Below are 22,534 nucleotides of genomic sequence, written 5' to 3' on the forward strand. Positions count from 1 at the left end.
AAAGCGATTGAGATAAATTATCTTAATTTGATCTAATAAATGCTGATATATCTTTTTGATGAATGTTTATATCTGTATCTATATATTTAATTTACGTCACGATTATCTTCTGAGCTACTTTAATTATAACTTAAGCACGCGTTATACGAGTCAAAGTCACTTATATTAAGAATAGATAAAATAAAACGACTGGCTTCTTCGCTCTGATATTATCTGTGAAGATATTTGTATATTATATATGTATATATGTATTGTGGACATAATCAATTTCCTAGACATTTGCTTATCACTAAAATATTCTCATGGGAATGCCTGATAATCTTGAATTGCAGCTTTCCAAGGCTGCCGAGAAATCTCGAATATTCCTCTTACTTGCTTAAAACGGAATTTCTTTTTAATAAAATAGGAATGGGAGAAGTTTCTGCATACGATAAAATAATAAAATATTATTATTATTATTATTATTTTATTTTTTTTATTATTTATTTTATATTTTTATGTTAATTAATTTTTATCTATTTATTGATATCTCCCCATCAATAACTTTGATTAATAAGGTATTTTGTAATGCTAAATAGTAAAACTACAATTATCATAAGTTCAATAATGATTTTAAAATATACAACAGTACATGCTTATAATAAGGAAATTAAAAATACAAATACAAATCCTTTGGAGCCAATAATGTCACTTGTTGTGAGCCAACGAATCAGTTAACCCGTTTCTTTATTACTGAGCGTATTCTGATGTACAGCAGACTAAGAACGGAGGTTCTGTATTTACAACTGCTCAGTTGACTTGTCACCTCGTTAACGAACGCACCAGATAAACTTAAAATTGCTTCATTTAGTGCAAGCTCACTCTGGTTATTATTTATCGTACTTATTATTGAAATAAAAATTCATGTGGTTTGATTGTTTTACTGTTTATCTGTGGTAATACACTAAAAGATGTTTCGGAGCACCTTTTATAATTATTATTATCTACTTGTACCTGTGTTTCTTCATAACTCGATCATATAACTGTTTATTTAAGTGAAAGATAATTTACCGTAATTATCTTCAGATTTGTGATTCTTAATAAATAATAACAGTGTGGAATATTTATTTTGTTTTTGGCTAGAAGTTTTCATTTGATCTGTGAGAAATGGTAAATAAAAATTTGCGTTGCTCAGTTAGTACTATTCAAGCTATTACTGGTGAGTCTGTTTAAATATTTTTTTAAATAAATGGACTATCGTTTTATAAAAATCATTTGAAATAAGTGTGTCATAGATCAAATTTAAAATCCGTTCAGCTTAGACAAATTCTGTCTTCAGTAAAAACATTTAATTTTACGTTCTACATGATAAAGGTTAAAAAATTTTAGTAGCCACGTTTTCTAATAAATCACAGAAGCACGCACTTAAAACTAGTATACTGTAGTGTACACTATAGAATTAGGTAATGAGTTTGGTATTTATTTGAAACCGGCGTTTGCCATGTTATTTTATGATTCGAAGATTAACGGACATCTGATAATTTTTAGAATTTTTTTCAACAAATAAATTCTTTATATAAAGAAAATTTGAAAAAAATTTACTTACATAAATTTTAATAGAATATGAATTTAATTTTTTTTATTCTTTTTTGGTTTTAATCTATTTGAAAAAAAATAGTCAAATGTCGGTTGATTTTGACCTCAATCTTTATTTAAGGTATAAAAAATTAAAAGTAATGTAGTATGTTTTTTTAAACTTATTATCATTACCAATCATAACAAAAAGAATCATTATGCAATTCAGAATTTAGTGGTTATTAAGAGCCTATTTTCTAAATAAATTTTAATAAAGTATTACAATTAAAAAAATGAATGTTTGAAAAATAAAAAGGATGTTATTTTTCATTTTTATTACCGAAATTAGAATCAAACCCTACCCTATCAAAAAAATCCACATGAGTTTATATGGGAATCCACATCGGGAAGTATAAATTCGTAAAGGAACCCATAGAAATCCACGTAGGAACCTGTGGGTTCATGAATTCCTGTATGAGAAATCCACATTGGAAGTATGGATTCCTATCGTAAATTTATATAAGTGGAATAAACATAAACTTTGATCGAACGTGACTTAGGCCAGTGGTATTGTAGAAGACTGTCAACCATGAGGTTCCTGGTTCAAGTCCATCAAACGCGAGCAGTTTTTTCAAATAAATTTCAATTACAAAAATTACAAAATCCGTTTTTCAGAATTAATTTCAATTAATAGCGATTACATCGTAATTATTTTCAATTTTTTAAAGAAATTTTTTTTTCGCCTGATTAATATGGGAATCTATGTAAGATTCTACCCTGGATTCCCATATGGACTTTTTTGATAGGGTATTCCAAATGACTTTCTTAAAAACCAGAGCTAATAAATAAAATATTTCAGGAAAAAATTCTTGAACTATCAATTTTTTCAATAACGAAAACAATGTTTAATGAAAAATTAACATTTTTGAAAAAAATATTTTATAAAAATTATCTTATTTTTCATGAATGAAAAAATATAATTGTTCGATTAAAATTAATTATGAGAAATTCAAATAATTTTCGGAAGCTTGCAAATTAAATCAAAATAACTTTGATTTTCATGAATTGATCAATGAATCTTCTTAAAAGCCCCAAAATAAATAATATCGAAAATAAAAATTAACATCAACTCATTAAATCGACAGTCCATACCAAAATTTTTTAATTTAAAAATAATTTTTGTTTCTTATGATCATTCAGAAAATGAAAAAACTGACAATAAAGAACCAGCTGCGGATTTCGAGACGGCACTGTCTGCGACCGGTAAATAAAAACAAATTTCAAGTATAATGCGTATCAATAAAATAGTAATATTAATAAAAGCAATGGAATACTAATGTTTGAATAATTGAATTAATTAGGTTTTGGAACGTTCAATATTTTCATAGTGTTGGCATTGATCCCCATAGCATGGGCCAACGCTTTCGATATGACGTCTGCAGCATTCGTTTTGGCTTCAGCTGAGTGTGATCTCGAATTAACGTTTATCCGCAAAGGATTACTCTGCAGCTCAGTATACATTGGTATATAAACATTTTGCATAAGACATACCCTTCCAACAAAATTAACCAAGATCACAACATGTATTAATAGAGTATAATCTATATAAATAAAAGTAAAAGAAAATTTTTGTCTTCGGCGTATTTATGTGATAAAATGAGTTTTCTGTATCATTGGAAAGGTTTTGACGTATAGTGATGCCTTTTTAATGTTTCATATGCTTTTCAATAATAGTTAATTTATTATAAGTTTTTGAAGTAGTTCTAAAGTTCTTTTTTTATTGATTTCTTTATTTTATTTTTTTGTACATATGAATGTGGTTATACGTCAAAAATTAATTTATATAATTAAGAGACTAAGAATAATTTCGTAACGGGTATATCTTTATCGTAAATAGGTTTTGATATTTTTTCAGCGATAATCATTTATAATTTAAATAATTGAGAGGATAAAAAAAATTTTCATCGTTAAATTGGGTATCATCAGAAAGGTGTTAATAAGAATTTGTGCCTTATTACGATTTTTTATATTTTTCAGTAATAGTCAATTTTTTATGTTAAATTTTTAGAGAAGTTTTGAATAGTTTGTTGGTTTTATAAATTTTTTACATTTATCTATTAAATTATTTGTAATTGATCCTATGATAGATTTATTATTGCTGATGTGATGATTTTGCAATGAAAAGTTGTTAGTATTTTTTAAATTTATTTCAAAAGTACCCAAACTATGTATAGTGTGATGAGAAATACCAAAAAATCATTAAATCGAAGTTTTCTTACTCATAATTCGTAAATCTCGGCAGTTGCATAGTGACTGCAGGTTGCTAGTAAGTAACAATACAATAACACACTAGAAGTCCTAAGTAATGATCATGAATATTATTATTTTTAGGAATGATGTTGACTCCATTATTCTGGGGTTTCATATCACATCGGCTGCCCAAACGAACACTTATACTTTTTGGACTTCTCATTGATTTCTTATGCAACATACTCTGCAGTATCGTTGACTCGTTTTACATTTTTGTTATTCTCAAAATTATTACTGGCACTATGTAAGTATTTGACATAATATTTATTCTGTACAAATAGTCAAAATATTAATTACAAGTGTTGTATTTAAATTTAAAGATGGTAATTTTTTTTCATTATAATAGTGTTAGCGGGCCTTTTACACTCCTGACACCTTATCTCAGTGAATTTCAACCAAAAAAATATCGAGCTAAAGTGAATACTTGGGCTGGCCTGTTATTCAACTCAGGATTTATCGTTCCAGCAAGTAAATATTTTTTCCTATAATTTAAACTTATAACATTAAATATTGCAATAACTGTGTCACTATTAGTATCAATCATTAGTGCGTTGAGTAAATGTATATGTCAAATGGACATGCTTCATTGAATCAGAACCTTTTTAATGATTTATCCATAAAACTGGTTTCTCTCGTGGCAACTGGAATTATTTAATTCAATGTCAATTATTTGTTTTTTACGCCATTCTAAATATCAATATTTATACATTCTAATGAATTATATATTATGTAAGACTTTCAATTTATAACTAATACTCATAGTTTCGATAATTCTACCGCTTGAATAAAATAAGCTGAGATTTGTGATACCTACGTGTAGATTAAATCAATTTTTTATGCCGAAAAATTTTAAGTCTGTATCAAGGACACTTGAAAATCTTAATTTGTTATTATTTTTCTTTCATTAAAAAACTAATTCAATATAAATAAATAACATGTATAATTATTTTTTTATAGTGATAAAATTAAAAAGATCTAATTTAATAAGTTTTTATTAATAACTGTTTTTCATCATTTTTAAGATCTAAACAAATAAAGGTTATTTCCGCTATAAACAATTAATCTTTATTTTACCACAGTCAGATAATAAGGCCTATCTTAACATGATTAAAGAGTTAAACTGTATTTTAAACATCATTAGTATTTATGACCAATTCTCATAATATTTTTTGAAATAATTGAATATTGATTTTAAATATTAAATACATATCTTAAATATATATCTTAAATATGATTGTATTGCTCACGATTGTTTTAAATAATTATTTCTTTTTTCTACCTTTACTTTTATCTACTTTCAAATTATAAAATAATTTAAAAGTTTTATTTTAAATAAAGTCTAAAAAAAAATATTTTTCGTATGTTTGTACATATTGGGCAAATTATAGTGGTCTGTAAAGTATTAGCTTAGAACGGAAGCAAATTTCTCATCACGAGAGTAAAGATTACCGAAAAGTTGACGTGAGTGCTGACGGGTTATGTAAATATTCTAAGTCTATAGGATTTATTAACCTACTATACGAAAAATTTTTAATTTTGTTTTTGTTTAGAGTAATTTGTATTTCGATGAAAACAATGTGTTGTTTTCAGTGAGTGAAAGCTTTGTTTTCATTATAAATATCTTTTGACCAGGTCTTACTACTCAACAGGCCTTGTAAGTGTATTGATAAAAGCATTTATTATGATCCGTAGAGATCAAACGATTTATTATTACTACCAACTTCATAGATTCAAATTCTACTGAAGTTGAATAAAATTCCCATTTGTTTATCACAAGTCTTAAATCAGTCAAAATTCCATTACACGACTCCAGCTGCCCCATTACAAAGTATAGTAACTGCAAAGTTTTTTACTCTCTTTTTATCGTTATCGTGGTATTTTTTATTACTCTAAGCATGAACAGTTGGATATTTTTTTTACTCGAAAACTTTTTAATTGATAAAATCATTTTATACTAAAAAATCGAATTTTTTGTCAATCTGAAGTGTACACAGAAATGCGAGGCAACGTACTCGTCAATTGACCAACTTGAAAAACGACCGTTGGTCATTTTTTAAATTTAATGAAAGCTCTTCCAAATTTTTTTCTTGGTTCAAGAATTTTTCTCGTTTATCAAGTTAATTTTTTTTTCTGAGTAGGACCTCAAAACATGGAGATCTGATGAAAACTCGATTTTCGAAAATTGGGGTGAAACCAACTTCCCAATTTTTTTTAATTTTCAATTTTCTTAGCGGGAATTTAAAAATGCTCAAAAGTATTTGCGATTGACCAAAACAATATGCTATCAATTAATGAGTAAATAAATGCTCGTCAATCGCTTGTGATTTGACCGAAGTCAAAATTGACAGTCATTTCACATCACTAAGTGCACACTTTTTTCTTAGAAGAAAATTTTTGAAACTATTACTAATCTCAGTTGCTGTATTTAGGGAATTATATACTTTTTAATCAATATATATTTTCTTTTAACAGTTTTGGCTTTTAATGTTACGCCATTAACATGGACATTCGTTCTTTTTGATCGAGAATTCACAGCTTGGAGGCTATACTACATCTCATGCTGTATACCATCTATTCTTGGTTTTATCATCTTGAGCTTTCTACCGGAAACTCCAAAAATGCTTATGGAAAATGGATATCTCCCTAAGGCCTATGATCTATTCAGACGCATTTACGTAATCAACACTAGATTGCACAGCGATACTTATCCGGTAAAAATATAAGATAACATATTTAAATCAATATTTCTTTTATCATCTTTATTATTTATAAAGTTAATTACATAAATGGTGATTTACAGTTCAAATATCGCTGAGCTATCATAATTATCTTTGTTTTTTCAGATAAAATTTCTGGAGTCACCTTTGGATAACTTCAATAAAACAAGTGAGGAATCAAAATTCACAAAATTTCTTGAAACTTGGAACGATACAAAAGAATTATTAACGCCGCCAAATTTGAGACATTTCGTGATAAGTAACTTACTACAATTCGGCAGTATGCTTTCGTAAGTATTCTCATGATAATTTTTTTTTATATAATGATAATAATATTGATTAATTTTAATTAGTAGAATAATAATTTAACACCAAGGCGTGGTTTTTATTCCCACCTAATATTTATTTTTCAATTAATCATTATTCATTTTTAACAGAAAAAATCTTTATGCAAATAGACACCCTTGAAAAAAGAATTAGATTATTATTTTCAGTCAATAATTTAATTAAATTTAATTTATTGAATGAATTGATAATATAGTGAAACAATAAATTAAAAAACAAAAATAAGAATAGAGTATTAAACGATATTACTACATCAACAGATTCAATACAATGCGGCTTTGGGTTCCACATATGTTCATCATAATCAACAACTTTGACTACTCTCGGTGGGATCCAGCCCGTGGCAATCCAACGATATGCGAGTACTTGATTCCTGGCGTGATTCCCCCAGGTCTCGCAAACGAGACTTTCTATGCAAATCACACCTGCATTCGGGTAATATGTCGGTACTGTAAATGCAGTTAACATTGAATTCACCATCTCTCATTTGTTCATAAGCATTTCCGTATCTTCTATTGTGTTGCTCGCCATAAATAATACTCACCAAACTCAATGCATCATTATACGTTATTTCAGTACTCAATTAATGAGTGTTTAATTTCAGTGGCACATTAATCCCAGCGTATATATCAATTCAAGTATTATTGCAGCTTCCGCTGTTGGAATTTCATTTCTTGTTGGCCTATTATATACCACTAAATTAAGGAAAAAAATTGTTTTAGGTAAGTTTAATCATTTTTATTATTGTAAGTAAAATTTTTATTCATTTAAAAATTGGTTTATAATATTCTAAATATTTTTTCCATGATCATTACTACAGTATTGTAGTATACAGAAAAAAAATTTACTTGTTGGTTTAAGTAAATTTTACTTGATTCAAGACAATAAGCTTCTTCAAAATTATTTTCTTGGTTCAAGAATTTTCTCTTGATTCAAGTTAATTTTTTTTTTCAGTATACACATAATAAATTGTTTGAAATATATATTCACGACATCACTTATTTATTTATTTAACTCAGTATTTTAGTTATAAAATAAAATACTTAAAGTAAGGTACCCGCGGGTAATAAGGCCTATACTACTATACTGAGTGATAGAAATGCTATTTAAAATAACCGCTTCCGCTAAAGATTTCTCTAGTAGAAACATCTAGCATAGAAATGTCGCTACAAGTTTATAGAATCCCGATACAACGTTCCTTGTCTTCTATATTTCATCATCCGTCATATGCTAAAGTAGCGCAAAAGAATTCCTAAAAGATGATTTGAATAAATGGTAAACATTTTTTATAATTATATATTTAATAATTTAAAATCATTGTTCTAATTTTTATCAACATCTTAAAAAGTATTGTTGCTCAATTTAAGTGATGATTAATCTCTAATACCAATTTTATCAAGTATAGTATAATTATTTCCAGTATGTATAAGCCGAAGACCTTATTACCTTACCGTAGTAAAATAAGGCCTATTCGCAAGATTTTTGAAAAAATTTAATTTTGTGTTTGTTTGTGGTGAAAATTACCATTACTCAATTATATTTTATGGCTAATGTATTAATTTAAAAATTAATGTTACATTGCAATAATCAAATGCAATATTTTTGATTTTTTTTTTAAATCTCCCTTATTACCCACCGGTACCTCATGCACCGAACTTTTTTTTTAAAAGTGCTTTGTATACATATTTTTAAATTGTCTGTCGAAATTATTTTGAATGATTTTAAACTCTTAAAAAGTTTTTTTCATTGTTGTAGAATAAAAATAATTAGAAGTTTCTATTATTCAATTTATAAACTCATAAAATTCTTAAATTTTCCATCAATTTTAAAACCTTACACTTAAATTTGCAAACTTGTTATCAAAACTATCAGGAGCAATAATTTATAGATCAATAATATCATTGTATTTTATTTTATCTAGTTATGGGATACTTAATCGCAATACTCAGCAGTTTTGGAACTAATTGGGCACAACTTGTACCTTTAATGTTGACCCTATCAGCATCTATTGTAGTCACGGGTCGAATAACGGCTAACATAGTTATCGCGGCTAACGCCGACGTTATTCCCATACCGTTAAGGTAATACCCTCCGCATCGATGCTTTTGATAACTTTATAATAACTCATCCTTCCGATCTTTACATCTTTTGTCTCTGCTCGACCCTGCTATTTTAATTACCTATTAAACTTATCTGTGATGCATAAACTTACCGTCTATATAATATCAATATTTAGGGCAACAGCTGTCAGTTTTATCACAAATACTGGAAACTTAGCGAGTATTATTGGAAACCTCGTTTTTCCAGCTCTCCTCGAATTTGAATGTCTCAGCGCGTTTATTGGAATCGGCGCAATATTAATACGTAAGTTTATCAATAATACAATCATTATTTATGTTATTTAATTCATTAATGACTAGAGTCCTAGCATCAATTACTGCAATTGATGTTATATTTATTATAATTTTTTTTTTATGCAGCTTGTATGATTATGTCATTATTCACACTGCGATCAGAGAAGAAAGAAATAAAAATCTCGCCATCATAAGATAAGTGAATAAATAATTGGGATTACCGCGAGTAATCAGAATGGAGATTAATTGAATTATACGTATTAACTCAAACACGATAATAATCAATTGACAAAAGAGCAGTATTACCTAATGACCAAGATTATTTTGAAGATAATAAACCAACAGATGAAAATTGTGACAATTATAACAATGACGATGTAGATAGATATTATTTCCTCTTATTATAATTAAACTTCTATATAATAGTTGATTTGCGTCACTGACTGGAATGTAATTGATAGAGATACTCGAGTATTTGCCTTCAACCAGTCACAAGTTTCACTTGAACTTTGTACTTAGAGAATCAATATCATAGAACTGAATCAATATCCACTATTATATTTATTGCTACTAATATAATTAAAAAAATTTCGGAAAATTCAAAGGTGCTCGCCTTATAACGTTTATTTAAATTTTTTAAAAAAAAATAAAATTTATTACTGATTTTTAAGATTGAAAAAAAAATTCATTTTTGATAGCTGCTATATCCGTACATACAGACTTACTCACATCTATGAAAATTTTTTTTCAATCAGTTTTTGTTAATATTTAACATAATGAATGTTCTTTCGTAATACCAATCGTTAATAAGGGTATTTTTGTTCATATATACACAGTAAAAAATTTTGCGTCATTACGTCAAAAAACTTAGTGTTAAAAATTTGTGTGTTAAATTTAACACTTCCCGTGCAAAAAAAATTCTGATTGAAAATGAATTTAAGATTGAAATTCATATTTTTACACAAATATGAATTAGTTTCGAGATCAATTCGAATTTGAAATTGATTTGTAAATAGAAATTAGCACGCCTGCAGAAATTTCGATTCTGCTTTATAATTTTAATAAAGACTTAAGAATATTTTATAGATAAAATTTATCCTAAATATTTTCAAGTCTTTATTAATATTCTAAAGCATTTTTTTGCACAGGTTTTATGTGTAAATTTAACATTTATTGTGTTAAATTAACACAAAAAAGTGTTAAATATTTAACGTGAAAATTTTTAACAGAAAATTTTTTGACGCAATAGTATATTACACCCCTTGGAAAGGAAAATAAGAAAAGCCTCAGGTCAACAAACACGTGATCTGAGGTTTTCTTTTTTACTTTCCAAGGGATGTATACTATTTTTCTCCTCGACGGAGGCGGAAAGCGGCAACTTTGTTTAGCGCAGCGAAACGAAAATTGCCACTTTCCGCCCGGAGGACAAAACAGTATACTACACCCTTTGGGAAGTATATAAGAAAGCCTCAGATTACATGTGATCTTAGACATTTCTTACTTTACTTCCCTCGGTGTGTAATATACTATTACTGCGTAAGTTCATTATGAATATAACAGACACATTTAAAGTTAAAAAAAACTGCTCGACTTTCATTAGTTGATATTTACTACCTCAACCGCTTCACGTTATGAGGCGTGCAAAAGAAATTAAAATTTTGAAATGATAGTGATAATCATGACGAGAACTAATTGAATGTGTACAACATCTGAATTTTTTTATCATAAAATACTCAACATGTTATTGTGATAGCTCACGAAGGAAATACATTTTTTTATTTTCTCTACCTTTTTATTACATGATTTAAACTATTCATTTTTTGGCTAAATTAATTATTTGGCGGATATTGACGGTAAGTTAATATATGAATAATTACTAGACTTTTTAAAATAATTAGGCTCGCTAAATTTTTTATTTATTTTTAATTTAATGTCATTTTTAAAAAAGGGCATCATCAGATCTTCAAAAATAAATAGAAAATCATGCAATCCTACATCTTTTTCCCATTAACCCCATGCCATGACTAATTTATGACCTACATCTTTATTACCTCATATTGGAAATCCATATCCACATACAACTTACAGAAAAAACTTCAGGTCCAAAATTTACCGAGGGAATTCCTTCACAGGGAGAAACACCTCACGGCGGGGAGCGGAAAAGGTCTGGCACCAGTGGCCGAGGAGTGGGGGTTTGTTGTGTCTCGCTCTCCGTGCCCTTTACTACTTTCAAATGTTATAAATACTTGATACAATAAATTTTTATATTTGATCAAGATTTTTAGATACTTTAGGGACGCAGCGCCACCTACTTCAGCTGAGAAAAAAATTTTCTCACCTTGAGAAAATTTTTCTCGTGAACATTCGATACCCATTTTATATTATTTTAGCGTGCAATTATACATATTGAATGAAAACAAAATGATTCAATATTATTTGATCTTCCCATTTGACATGTTAGTCAATTAAAATATTAATAAATATTTCCTATCAAGATATTTAATTTTTTGGAGCAAGAGGCTGAATTTGTTCAAAACAAGATCTTCTTGAGTTAAATAAATTTTCTTGGATCAAGGTACGTATTTTTTAAAGCAAGAGAATTAATTTGTTGGAATAAGTGAAATTTCTTGTGTCAAAAAAAAATTTTTTTTTCGCTCAAGAAAATAATTAGGAAAAAAAATATTTTTTTGGCTCAAGTGAACCTTTTTTTCTGTGTATTCTCAACCTACATATAAACTTGTAATTTAATGAAGGGATAGAACAATAATAGCTGAAAATGCGTGATTCTCTATCACAGTAACAATCAAATATCCTGGATCGTAGGGTATATTTGGATATTATAGATTGCTTACAATGGTAGTTAATTAGCTCGGGGCAGATATCCGGTTGTTTGCCACGCGAGCAACTTTTGGAATATCGTTCATTCATTGGCCTGGTAAAGTACTTCGCATAGCTTACATATATTATGTTATGTACGGTATATATTTTTATATGTAAGTTTGAAAGTACATACGGATGTATGCATTTGTGTATATGAGTATGTACATGTAAAGTAGATGGCAGTTTGACGAAACTTGCATAAATGTTCTGCAGAATGTAGTTACAAAAGTAGTGACAATATTTTTTTAAAAGTATAATAATAGATTTATTGATAAGGGAAAATAACATACAACTGCTCACTAGCCTGGGTGGTATTAGACTAACTTACAAAACTATCCTTTAAAATTACTTGGGCCTCTTGGTTCCTTCTCACCCCCATCTCTAAACAGTATACTTACATACTTCATACACCCTTACTCATTCTCTCACTCGCACTCAAGCTACAATATATTTAAACATCTTACAGAGTAACTATATTTTGACATCTGGCGACAGCATGTTAGAAATACTAGTTACTCATCTAATCCTTAAATTTACAACCACTTATCCTTGAAACTAAAATAAAAATACTTAAACACCGAATACTTTTACTAAAGTAGAAGCATAGAAAATATTTACAACAAAATATTTTTCCTGCTCCTACATTCGGCCATCCTGCGTTGACATCTGCCCTCAGATGTCGTCAATGGACTCTTGCTCTTCGTCGCTATTGTTTCCTTCAGGCTCCATAGCCCAATACTTCATATGATCGGCTGAAGTAGATGTATTTTGCGGTCCTTCATGCTCTCCAACCTTTTCCACCAAATAGCGATCATTCCTCAAGACTTTCCTTACACGATACGGACCCAAGAATTTCCCCTTCAACTTCAATCCTGGACCGAATTGCGTTCGCTGAATGGCCACCAAGTCCCCGACTTGATAGCTCCTTGCTACCTTCCGCTTCTTGTTGAACCCTCGTCGATTTTCCTCTTGGGTTTTCGCAATTTGTTTTTTAGCTTCTTTGCGTAATTCTTCACGGTCTTTCACAAACTGAGTAGCCCATTCTTCTTCTAATAGCTCAGGTAAGCGTAAATCGTCTTTTAGTCGTATATTGACACCAAACATCAGCTGACTTGGTGTCTTACCTGTACTACGACTTGGGGTAGCATTCCGGTAGCGCTGTACCGCGTCGACATGTCGATACCATTTTTCAGGCGTTGGAGACGACAGCTTTGTCAACAAAGGTACAACAGTTCGATTGATCCTCTCAACCTGGCCATTTCCTCGTGGTACTCCAGTTGCAATCAGTGAATGTTGAATTCCCTCTTCTTTACAATACTGCTCGAAGTCGTTGGATGTAAATGCCGTTCCCCTGTCAGAAATAATTCTTCTAGGATTCCCGAAAATAGTCGATTGACTTCGAAGTCCATTGAGTACATCTGCTGTATCGGTCGACTTCGTTGGATATAGCCAAACGAATTTGGTAAATGCATCAACTACTACAAGAATATGTTTGTAGCTTTTCTGAGTGTTGGTCATTGGGCCCACTTGGTCTATGTGGTAGGTATCCATGGGGACATCACCTTTGCTAATGGGATTCAGCAGTCCCTCTGGCTTACCGTGTTTTTTCTCGGCTAAGATACAGGCAACACAACTTTCGACTACCTGCTCAACCTTCGGTCTCATCCCTTTAAACCAGAAGTCCTTCTTGAGAATTTCTTCTGTTTTATTAACACCAAAATGCCCCTTTTCGTGCACTCGTCTTATTACTTGATATTGCATACTTTTCGGTACTACAATTAATAATTCACTATTCACATCCTTATAAACTAACTTATTGCGCACTACATACCCATTCATATCATCACACTCTTGATTACTTAATACAATCTTTAAGTCATCGTCTCTTTCCTGTGCACTCCTCACACGTGCCAAAATTCCATCATCATTCTCGCGTACAATTAAAACTGTCGGTAATGGATTTCGACTTAAGGCATCTACGTGCATCATACTTTTCCCAGGCCTATGGCAAATTTCGTACTCGAAGTGTTCCAATAATAAAGCCCATTTGGCTACTCGTAAACATAGCTTCTCTTTCTTCATTGTGGCTGTAAAAGCTTGACAATCTGTTATGATCTTAAATGGGATTGCCCATAAATAAACTCTAAATTTTTCCAAGGCTTTTATTATTGCCAACACTTCCAGTTCGTAACTACAATATTTTGCCTCAGCCTCGGTCGTTTTTCCACTAGCATAATAGACTGGATGGAATTTCCCATCGTTACAATCCTTTTGCATTAGAATCATGCCATACCCTAAGCATGATGCATCGGTATGCAACTCTGTTTCAGCTCCTATTCTGTATAAATTTAAAACAGGCCCGCATACTAGTGCGGCCTTCAGTGCGTTAAATGCTTCTGTCTCCCTTGCACTAAAGTGAAACTGAACATCTTTCTTTAACAAGTCGGTCAAGGGTCTAGCTATTAAGGAATACCTAGGTACAAACTTTCTAAAATATCCAGTTAAACCCAAAAAACTCTGTACTTTTTTGATAGTGTTTGGGACCGGAAAATTACTTACAGCTAACGTTTTATGTTCCGAGGGCTTTACTGTCCCTTTGGATACAATATGCCCAAGATACTCGACCGTAGTTTTTACAAACTGGCATTTCGACCATTTTATTATTAACCCATGCTTAGCTGCAACTTCTAAAACCATCTGCAATCTTTTAACAGCTTCTTCTAAGGTCTTTGCAATAATAATTAAATCGTCCATGTAAATAACTAAAATACCATCTTTTATTAACGTTCGAAAAATAGCATTTATGTATTGTTGAAAAACGGTAGGGGAGATAGACAATCCGAACGGCAGTTTTCGAAACTCATACTGACCATCGGGCGTTACAAAAGCTGTATATTTTTGGCATTCTTCCGCGACATCGACATGAAAAAATCCGTTCTTTAAATCAACGGCTGTAAAATATATTCCTTCTGCTAACGCGTCTAGCTGATCTTCAATTAAAGACAAAGGTGAAAGCGGTCTCAAAACAATTCTATTTAATTTCCGAAAGTCTACGCAAAGCCGGGCTGACCCGTCCTTTTTCCGTACAAGAACAATCGGACTCGCGTACTCTGAATTTGAAGGACGGATGATATCTTCCTCCATCCAAATGCTCACAATATCGTTAACTTCTCGACGTTCCGAAGGAGACAACCGTCGCGGTCGCGAAACAATTGGCTCATCAGATTTTAAAATTATCCTTGCCTTTATTCCGATATCTTCCGTTTTATCTGGCTTATAATTCGTTATAATCTTAAGAATCTCTTCCCGATAATGTTCTTCTGTTATGTGAGAAAGATCTACTTCGTCGGCTTTATCAATAACATTAATTTGGTGAATGTAAGATTCTCCTGATTCATCTATGTTAACATGATCGTCTTTATCAATCTTTAAAAATGTAACGTCACCATGCCGTACGCAGAGTTCAACTTGATCTAGAAAATCAGTACCCAGGAGAATTAGGGTGTTTTAATATAGCATCAGGTACGACATGATAAGTAACAATGTATACATCATTTTCTACAGTCATGCTAGTGATAAACTCACCCATAGTTGCATTCATACCAGACGCTAAACCTTCAAAACATACCTGCGTTTCTCTGAGGGTCGGTGCCCCCAGCCTCTCGTACTCCCTCTTACAAATTAAAGTTAAATCACTACCTATGTCAACTAATGCTAGAGTCTTATAGTCATTAATTGAAACAATTTTCTGATATTTTTCTTTCTTTGGCCGCGATACAACATACACATCTTTCGGCTTACTATTGTCTGGACACTCCGTCGCGATATGCCCGAAACCATTGCACTTGAAACACTTTTTACCCTTTTTCGAGTCAGGACACGCGGAACTAACGTGCTTATCACTTCCGCAATTATAGCAACGTTTCACTGATACCGTGGTTGATTTCACTTCACTATTTTTCTTGATGTTCCTGTGGTCAGCTTTTCCAAATTTGTCATTTCGTTCCACTGCTCTGGTCTTCGTTTTTGCAGCTTCCTATTTCATACTTTCGTACTGACTGAACCGTTCTTTTAGATCCCTCATTGTTTGAGCTCCGTACAAGATTGACTTGTTTACAGCTTCATCGGGAATACCTTCAATTATATACTTGATAACTACACTCACTTCGAGATTGACTTGGGATGCGATCTGTAGCATCTTATACGCATAGGTCTGTAGCGTTTCGTCGTATTTTTTCTTTCGTTTCACAAGTTCTCGGTGCACTTGTAAACTGTCTACGGTTTTTTCAAACTCTTCCTTCAGCGCCTTCTTTAATTTTGTCCATGTTCTACTACAATTCTCATACTCCACGAATAATTCTGCGGAACGTTCTAGCAGTCACTTGGCATAAGCCACTTGTTGAACTTCGTTCCACTCACACAGTTCCGCCATCTCTTCGAACTTTTGGAGCCATCGTCGTACATCAGTGTGATCATCACCACTGAACTTTTTCAGCGTACCTTCAACATCCTTGAACGTTAACAGCACGCGCTGCTGACTTCCTCGGGGCCGTCGAATGACCGGTGTTCTTCGGGCGCCAGCTTCATCATCGTGTTCCGGAACCTGGAGTCGGTTCTGGCGATTGTTCCGCGGGGGAACAATCTCGTCGTCTTCATCTGAGTTTCCATCTTCTTCTTCATCGTCGTCGTCGTCGTCTGCTTCGTCTTCTTCTTCTTCGTCTTGAACTTGTTCTTGTTCGACCAAAAGTGCAGCTCGCAGACGTTCTAATAGCTCACGCTTACGACCAATGGTTCGCAGGTGCCCGCATGAAAAAAAAATATATGAAAAAAATATATTGGAAAATATATGGAAATTATATGATAATATATTTAATTGTATATAAAATTTTATAAAATAACATATAGTTGTTTTCGCCGATTAAATATATAATTATTATAGTTTTGTACATAGATTATTTATGTATATGTTGTTATATATTTAAAATCATATATTATTGTATATATTGTTTAACATATATTTTATTATATATTTTTGAATATATATGTTACTGTATATTTTCAGAAATATATTATATTATATATTTTAAGTCATATACTTTATAATATATCCTTAATCATATTTAATATTATGTATTAATATTATTATTTTTTAATTCCTGTATATTTATTTTTCTAACAATGTATTCCTGTATATGTATAAGTAATTGCCATATAAGTTTATTGAATTTCAAAATTTATTTTAATTAATTAATTTAACAAATATCAATAATTTGATTAAATAAATAAACATGTTTGATAAATAAATAAATATATAAGTAAATTAATAAATAAATATTTGTGGAATAAATAATCATATTGATTGAATAAACTTCATTCCATGTTTGGCCCTAATGATTCTCGTGTTCAACTTCATTAGGCTCAGCGGCCACTCGATTTTTGCGACGTTTGTCTTCAAGCATGTTGCTGATGGCTGTTCCAAATAACCCGCGCTTGTAATGTCGACGAAATTTATTCATTACAGCTTCTGTAATTACACACGTTTAATAACTTAAGAAATTCAAGGGTTAAAATGTTGGTGATTGGTTTGAATTACGGTTGTATATCATACAGAATATTATTGTATAATATGAGTAATTATATACAAGGGGAGCTTCACTGTTTTTTAGCCATAAAAAATCGATAAATAAACATTTTTGGAAATTTTATTGTTAAATTATTCATTTCCACGGCGGATTTATGATAAAATTTTACCTTTAGCCAAAAAAATATCGTTTGAACAAAGATAATTGTATTTAAAAAGTGTCCAAAATCAAAATTTCTTTTGCGTATCAAAAACTGAACAATTTTAAAAAAATTTCCGAAATATTAATTTAATTTTTTTTTTGGTATTTTTCCAAACACTTTTTTTCAGGGATCAAAACATTCTTTCAAAAATTGACATTTTTGAATTTTTTTTTTTCCTTTAAATTGTTTAGTATCTGATGAAGTTCAACGAAAAAAAATAAATAATTGGTCGAAATAAAAATGTTATATTGATTTCGTGTTTCAAAATAACTGGAGCTCTTCTTCTATATATTTCATTACTATATTATATTTTATATTGTATTATCCAAATGTTGAAATTTTTTAATTTTGAAGCAGTTCAAGTTCAAAGCATTAGTTACTGTAGAAAAATATACCCTCAACAGCTTTAATGATATTCTTATCTGATGCCGGGCGAACTGGAGCATTTTTATTAATTTTACTGGAACCACCACGCAAATTACTAGCCAATAAAACTTCATCCGGAAAAAGTGCCTCAACTAAAGATTTACCCATTCCTTGAAATGTATCACGAGTATCTGCAGTATCCCATTGTTTGCGAGAAACAAATACATTCGATCCTTGGTGACCAATTTCAATCTTAAAGAAAAATGAAAATTCTGATTTTATTACTTTAAGTTAAATTAAAGAAATTTATAAATTTCAACAGAAAAAAATACACTGTATAAAACAACAAAAAAAATTTCAGAAGACTTCCATTATAAAGTAAAAATCTAAGTTCTCGAGAAAAAAATTTTCTTGGCTTCAAAAAATTATTTTACTACTAAAATTTTCTGTCGTTCAAAATATTATTTTAAGCCAAGAAAATCAGTTTCTGAGCGTAAACTTATAGTGTGTATCAGCTCTGACACACAACTCTATAGCTGTTGAGAATATTTATATTTATATTTATTTTGCAGAAAATAAAATGTTTACTGGATCATCCTCATCACCATGATGATTTGCATGGTTGTTCTGTCGTTCAATCAAAGCCGCTTGAGTCTGTTTTATGTCTTTGACTTCGGCACACAGTTCCGAAAGCTTATTTATTATCATTTCACTATCTGAAATTTATATCGTTATGTTTATAAATATTATTATCAATATTTCAAATAATTTTCTAATAATTAGTGTTTTTTGTTAATTTAAAAAATAAAACAAAATAAAATCATTGGTAGTTTTGGAAAAACATTTTTCAAGAAAAAATTTATACTACGATGCTTTTGATGATTGACAGAAGTATTGTCCTGGAGAACTTTGGGAATGTCATCATCACTACTCGAAAGGATAGTTTCCTCCTCAAAAACCTTATCACAAAATACAAAAAACAATGTAATTAATAAAATAAAATTATGATTAAACTAGAAAAATTATCTTACTAGGGGTGGAATATTTCGTCCACTTGCAGCCTTCTTAAGGTTTTTTGCAACGCTTGATCTTTTTTTTAACTTTTTACTTGGCTGTAAATTATAATATCACAGCGATAAAAACTCGGCAAACATTACCGTTAATACTTATCAAAAGTAAATAACTAAAATATTACTGATTGAGTTGAAGTGGATGCTCTAACCTCATCATCATCCGAAAAATTCTCTGAAATACGTTTTTTTGGAAATTTTATTGGATTTTTTTTACTTTTTAATGGAGTAACGCTGCCCTCTAACAGAGCAACTTCGTTGTTCAATACTTTTATGCTGTCTTTAAATGAAAAGAAAAAATCAATCAATACATTGTAAATAAATAACCTCTAATTAATTAAACTGTGAATAAATAGTTTGTAACAAAAAAAATTGTAAATAAATGAATATATTTGAGATTATTTACGAGATATTTTTACAACACGTGCATCGAAAATTTTCCACCCGTTTTTTGGTTTGATTGGTTTATTGTGACGCCATTCAATTAAATAGGTTTCTTCGTCTTCCAAGGGATTGAAATTTTTAGCATCAAAATCACAAATCCACTCGATTGAAATTCCTGGAGTGTATGTTTTATCAAATTTTCCCCCAACCCATTGTACGAGGGCTAATATTTGTTTCGATTCAACCGTAGTCATTTCGCAAGCTTTGTAAAATGTATTTATTTATAAATTATGCGATCAAGAGATATACTTTAGGATACCAGGGCAACGTTAAACAATATATATTTTATGTATTGATAAAAAGGCACCCATGATTAATATAAGTTGAATTAGTTCGTGAATCAAAATTGATGCACTTAGTTTAACCACAGTTTTATGACAGCTGTCAGACGTAAGTTATGAAAATTGATTTTTATTTGAAAAAAAGAACGCTCACTTCACACATAAACAGAAGCGTGTCTTTAAATTGAATATCTGTGTTAGGTGTTTTTATATCAAACTACGAAATCTGCATTATTAAGATGTCAGTAAAAAGAAAAATTGGAGATAATTCAAAAAACGTAAAATTAGCAAGTCGAAAAAAAAAGCGAGGTCCTTACAAACAATATAATACTTTTGGGAGTGTAATGGCTATTCCAAAACGAACAAAATATGATTGGCGTATAAAGCGTCTATCGAGTCAGTGAGTAATAATTTCTAGAAACTTGCAATTTAAATTCTTAATATAAGATAGAACTTAAAAAACACACTTTTTTAATGATATTATCAAATACTTAATAATAGGTAATCAATAACGTGATTGTAGACAAATTAAATCAACTCAAATAAAGCCGATACTGTTGCAATCTGTAAATCATCGAAATAAGGCAGTTATCGAGATTAAAGCCTTAAAAATTGATGAAGAACAAAATATTAAGGAAAGTTTGTCAGATAACGTAATTTCTGAAGCATTAGAACCTGCTATCACCATGGTAACTATAATTTGATAATATTTAAATATATGTGAGCTATAATTACGCCAAACATGAATCGATAAAAATTAAATTAAATAAATGAATATTGGTTTATTCAAGGGAAATTTATCTATTTAATTTTGAAAGAGCAAAAAATTTGTTTATTCAGAGAATACACATTTTAGAATTAAAACAGATTTTTTATTGACTCGTATAGAATTTTAAAGCTTAAAAATTATTTCTGGAGCTTTTTCATCCTTGGAGTGATTTCTCACAGACTCGTATGTTAACTTGGGTTGTTATGAAACTGTAAAACCGACTAACTTGGAGTTTTTTATTGTGACATATTACAAATCTTTAGATTGTCTTCTACTAAATTTATTTTTTTAACAAAATTTGTTATGTTTACTTCCGAAAATTCGGAAAAATGTATTTTCACATATTAATGATTCGATTTTAATTGAGTTTTTGGCATTAATAGTGATGGTCAATCTATTTTGTAATAAAACGTTTCATACTGGTGATATTGCTGATTATTCAAGAATATTTTAATTAAATACTTTTGAATTCTTGCAATGTAAGTTTATCGGTCGTAATTTAGGTGTTATAATTATCAGTTCTGTAATTTCTTTCTTTTACGACATTCGATAAGTTTTTTTACACGTGGCTATTAGTAAATATATGTATATTTTTTTAAAGGATTATCAAGTAACCATGATGCGAGATCAAGAATCTTTTAACAGTGTCGATAATATGGTTATTGAAGAGGAGGTACCCAGAGCGAATAATGATCTTTCAAACGATTTTGCATCTAACCCAAAAGAGATACCAAAACATCATCTAATTAATAATCTTCTTGTCATGGCTATTAAATGGCGAAGAAATATTACTTATACAGTTGCACAAGATATTATTAATTATCTCAATATTTATTCAAAAACCTCGGGTGCTAAGACTTCTAAATATTATTGGAAAAAAATTATTAATCGTTATTCGCACAATATTTCTACTCACTACATTTGTGTTAAATGTGGAAATTATTTAGGTAGTGAAAGTAATTGTCCGAGTAACTGTAGTAATTGTTTAACAAAATTCGATTCTAAATGTAATGGAGGTTTTTTTTTACACTTACCTTTAAGTGATCAATTACGCGAATTATTTGAAACTACTGACGCCCATAACTTGTATTCATCAAGTCGAGAAAAAGAGAATAAATATGCAATTGAAGACATTTTTGATGGCAAAATGTACAAAAACCAAGTAACACACGATGATATGATTTCGATCAATTACAGCGTTGATGGAGCTCCTATTTTTGATTGTTCAAATACCTCAGTTTACCCTGTACTTTGCTCGATTAACGAGCTTAATCCATTTGAAAGAAGAAGTCATATCATGCTTTCTAGTATTTGGTTCGGTTCCGGTAAACCAAAAGATATGAATGGATATTTGAGGCCATTCACAGATGAAGCTAAAAGACTTCTTGAAGAAGGTTTCATATATTTATATAAAGGTCAAATGTATCGCAAAAGAGTTGTAGCTTTGATGGGCGTGTGCGATTCAGTTGCTCGTTCTCTTGTACAATGTGTGAAACAATTTAATGGAGAGTACGGATGTGGTTTATGCTTACATCCAGGGAAGAGAATAAGTAAAGGTAATGGATTCACCCGAGCTTACCCAATCGTAAATGGAAATTTCTTTGGTGAAGGGCTAAGAACTCATAACCAAACCTCAACCCTCGCTAACAAAAAAAAGGTT

The 22,534-nt window shown here is 30.3% G+C and overlaps 2 protein-coding genes across 3 annotated transcripts; one reads left to right on the forward strand and one right to left on the reverse strand.

Annotated features, from left to right (window-relative positions):
- Positions 1 to 636: 636 nt before the first annotated feature.
- Positions 637 to 11,046, forward strand: LOC141535922 (synaptic vesicle glycoprotein 2B). 2 transcript variants are annotated; one of them, XM_074256086.1, is made up of 12 exons: positions 637 to 1,198; positions 2,755 to 2,817; positions 2,916 to 3,077; positions 3,946 to 4,108; positions 4,211 to 4,332; positions 6,337 to 6,575; positions 6,708 to 6,871; positions 7,187 to 7,361; positions 7,531 to 7,648; positions 8,848 to 9,007; positions 9,163 to 9,290; positions 9,407 to 11,046. In XM_074256086.1, exons 1-12 carry the CDS (start codon positions 1,147 to 1,149, stop codon positions 9,472 to 9,474), a joined length of 1,614 nt encoding a protein of 537 aa, XP_074112187.1. In that variant the 5' UTR covers positions 637 to 1,146; the 3' UTR covers positions 9,475 to 11,046. The 2 variants fall into 2 exon arrangements, with proteins under 2 accessions (XP_074112187.1, XP_074112188.1); XM_074256087.1 differs by lacking the exons at positions 637 to 1,198; positions 2,755 to 2,817; positions 2,916 to 3,077 and adding an exon at positions 3,858 to 3,880.
- A 3,734-nt stretch (positions 11,047 to 14,780) lies between these two features.
- On the reverse strand, positions 14,781 to 16,840 carry LOC141536005 (uncharacterized). Its single transcript, XM_074256200.1, has 2 exons — positions 16,700 to 16,840; positions 14,781 to 16,196 (listed from the first exon to the last, which is right to left on the reverse strand). The coding sequence occupies exons 1-2, from the start codon at positions 16,838 to 16,840 to the stop codon at positions 15,642 to 15,644; spliced, it is 696 nt and encodes a 231-aa protein (XP_074112301.1). The 3' UTR covers positions 14,781 to 15,641.
- Between the last annotated feature and the right edge of the window lie 5,694 nt (positions 16,841 to 22,534).

This window comes from Cotesia typhae, unplaced genomic scaffold (genome assembly GCF_013202065.1).
Source record: "Cotesia typhae breed Kobodo isofemale line unplaced genomic scaffold, CoteBio_Ctyphae scaffold_152, whole genome shotgun sequence".
Taxonomy (NCBI): Eukaryota; Metazoa; Arthropoda; class Insecta; order Hymenoptera; family Braconidae; genus Cotesia; species Cotesia typhae.

Bases quoted from the DNA above. Each gene is read 5' to 3' on its own strand.
- LOC141535922 (XM_074256086.1), top strand. From the start codon at position 1,147: ATGGTAAATAAAAATTTGCGTTGCTCAGTTAGTACTATTCAAGCTATT. The intron at 6,576-6,707 runs GTAAAAATATAA...TTGTTTTTTCAG, and splicing joins TGCACAGCGATACTTATCCG to ATAAAATTTCTGGAGTCACC. The intron at 6,872-7,186 runs GTAAGTATTCTC...CTACATCAACAG, and splicing joins CAATTCGGCAGTATGCTTTC to ATTCAATACAATGCGGCTTT.
- LOC141536005 (XM_074256200.1), bottom strand. From the start codon at position 16,840: ATGAAGAAGAAGATGGAAACTCAGATGAAGACGACGAGATTGTTCCCC. The intron at 16,197-16,699 runs GTCAGCAGCGCG...AGTATGAAATAG, and splicing joins CATTCGACGGCCCCGAGGAA to GAAGCTGCAAAAACGAAGAC.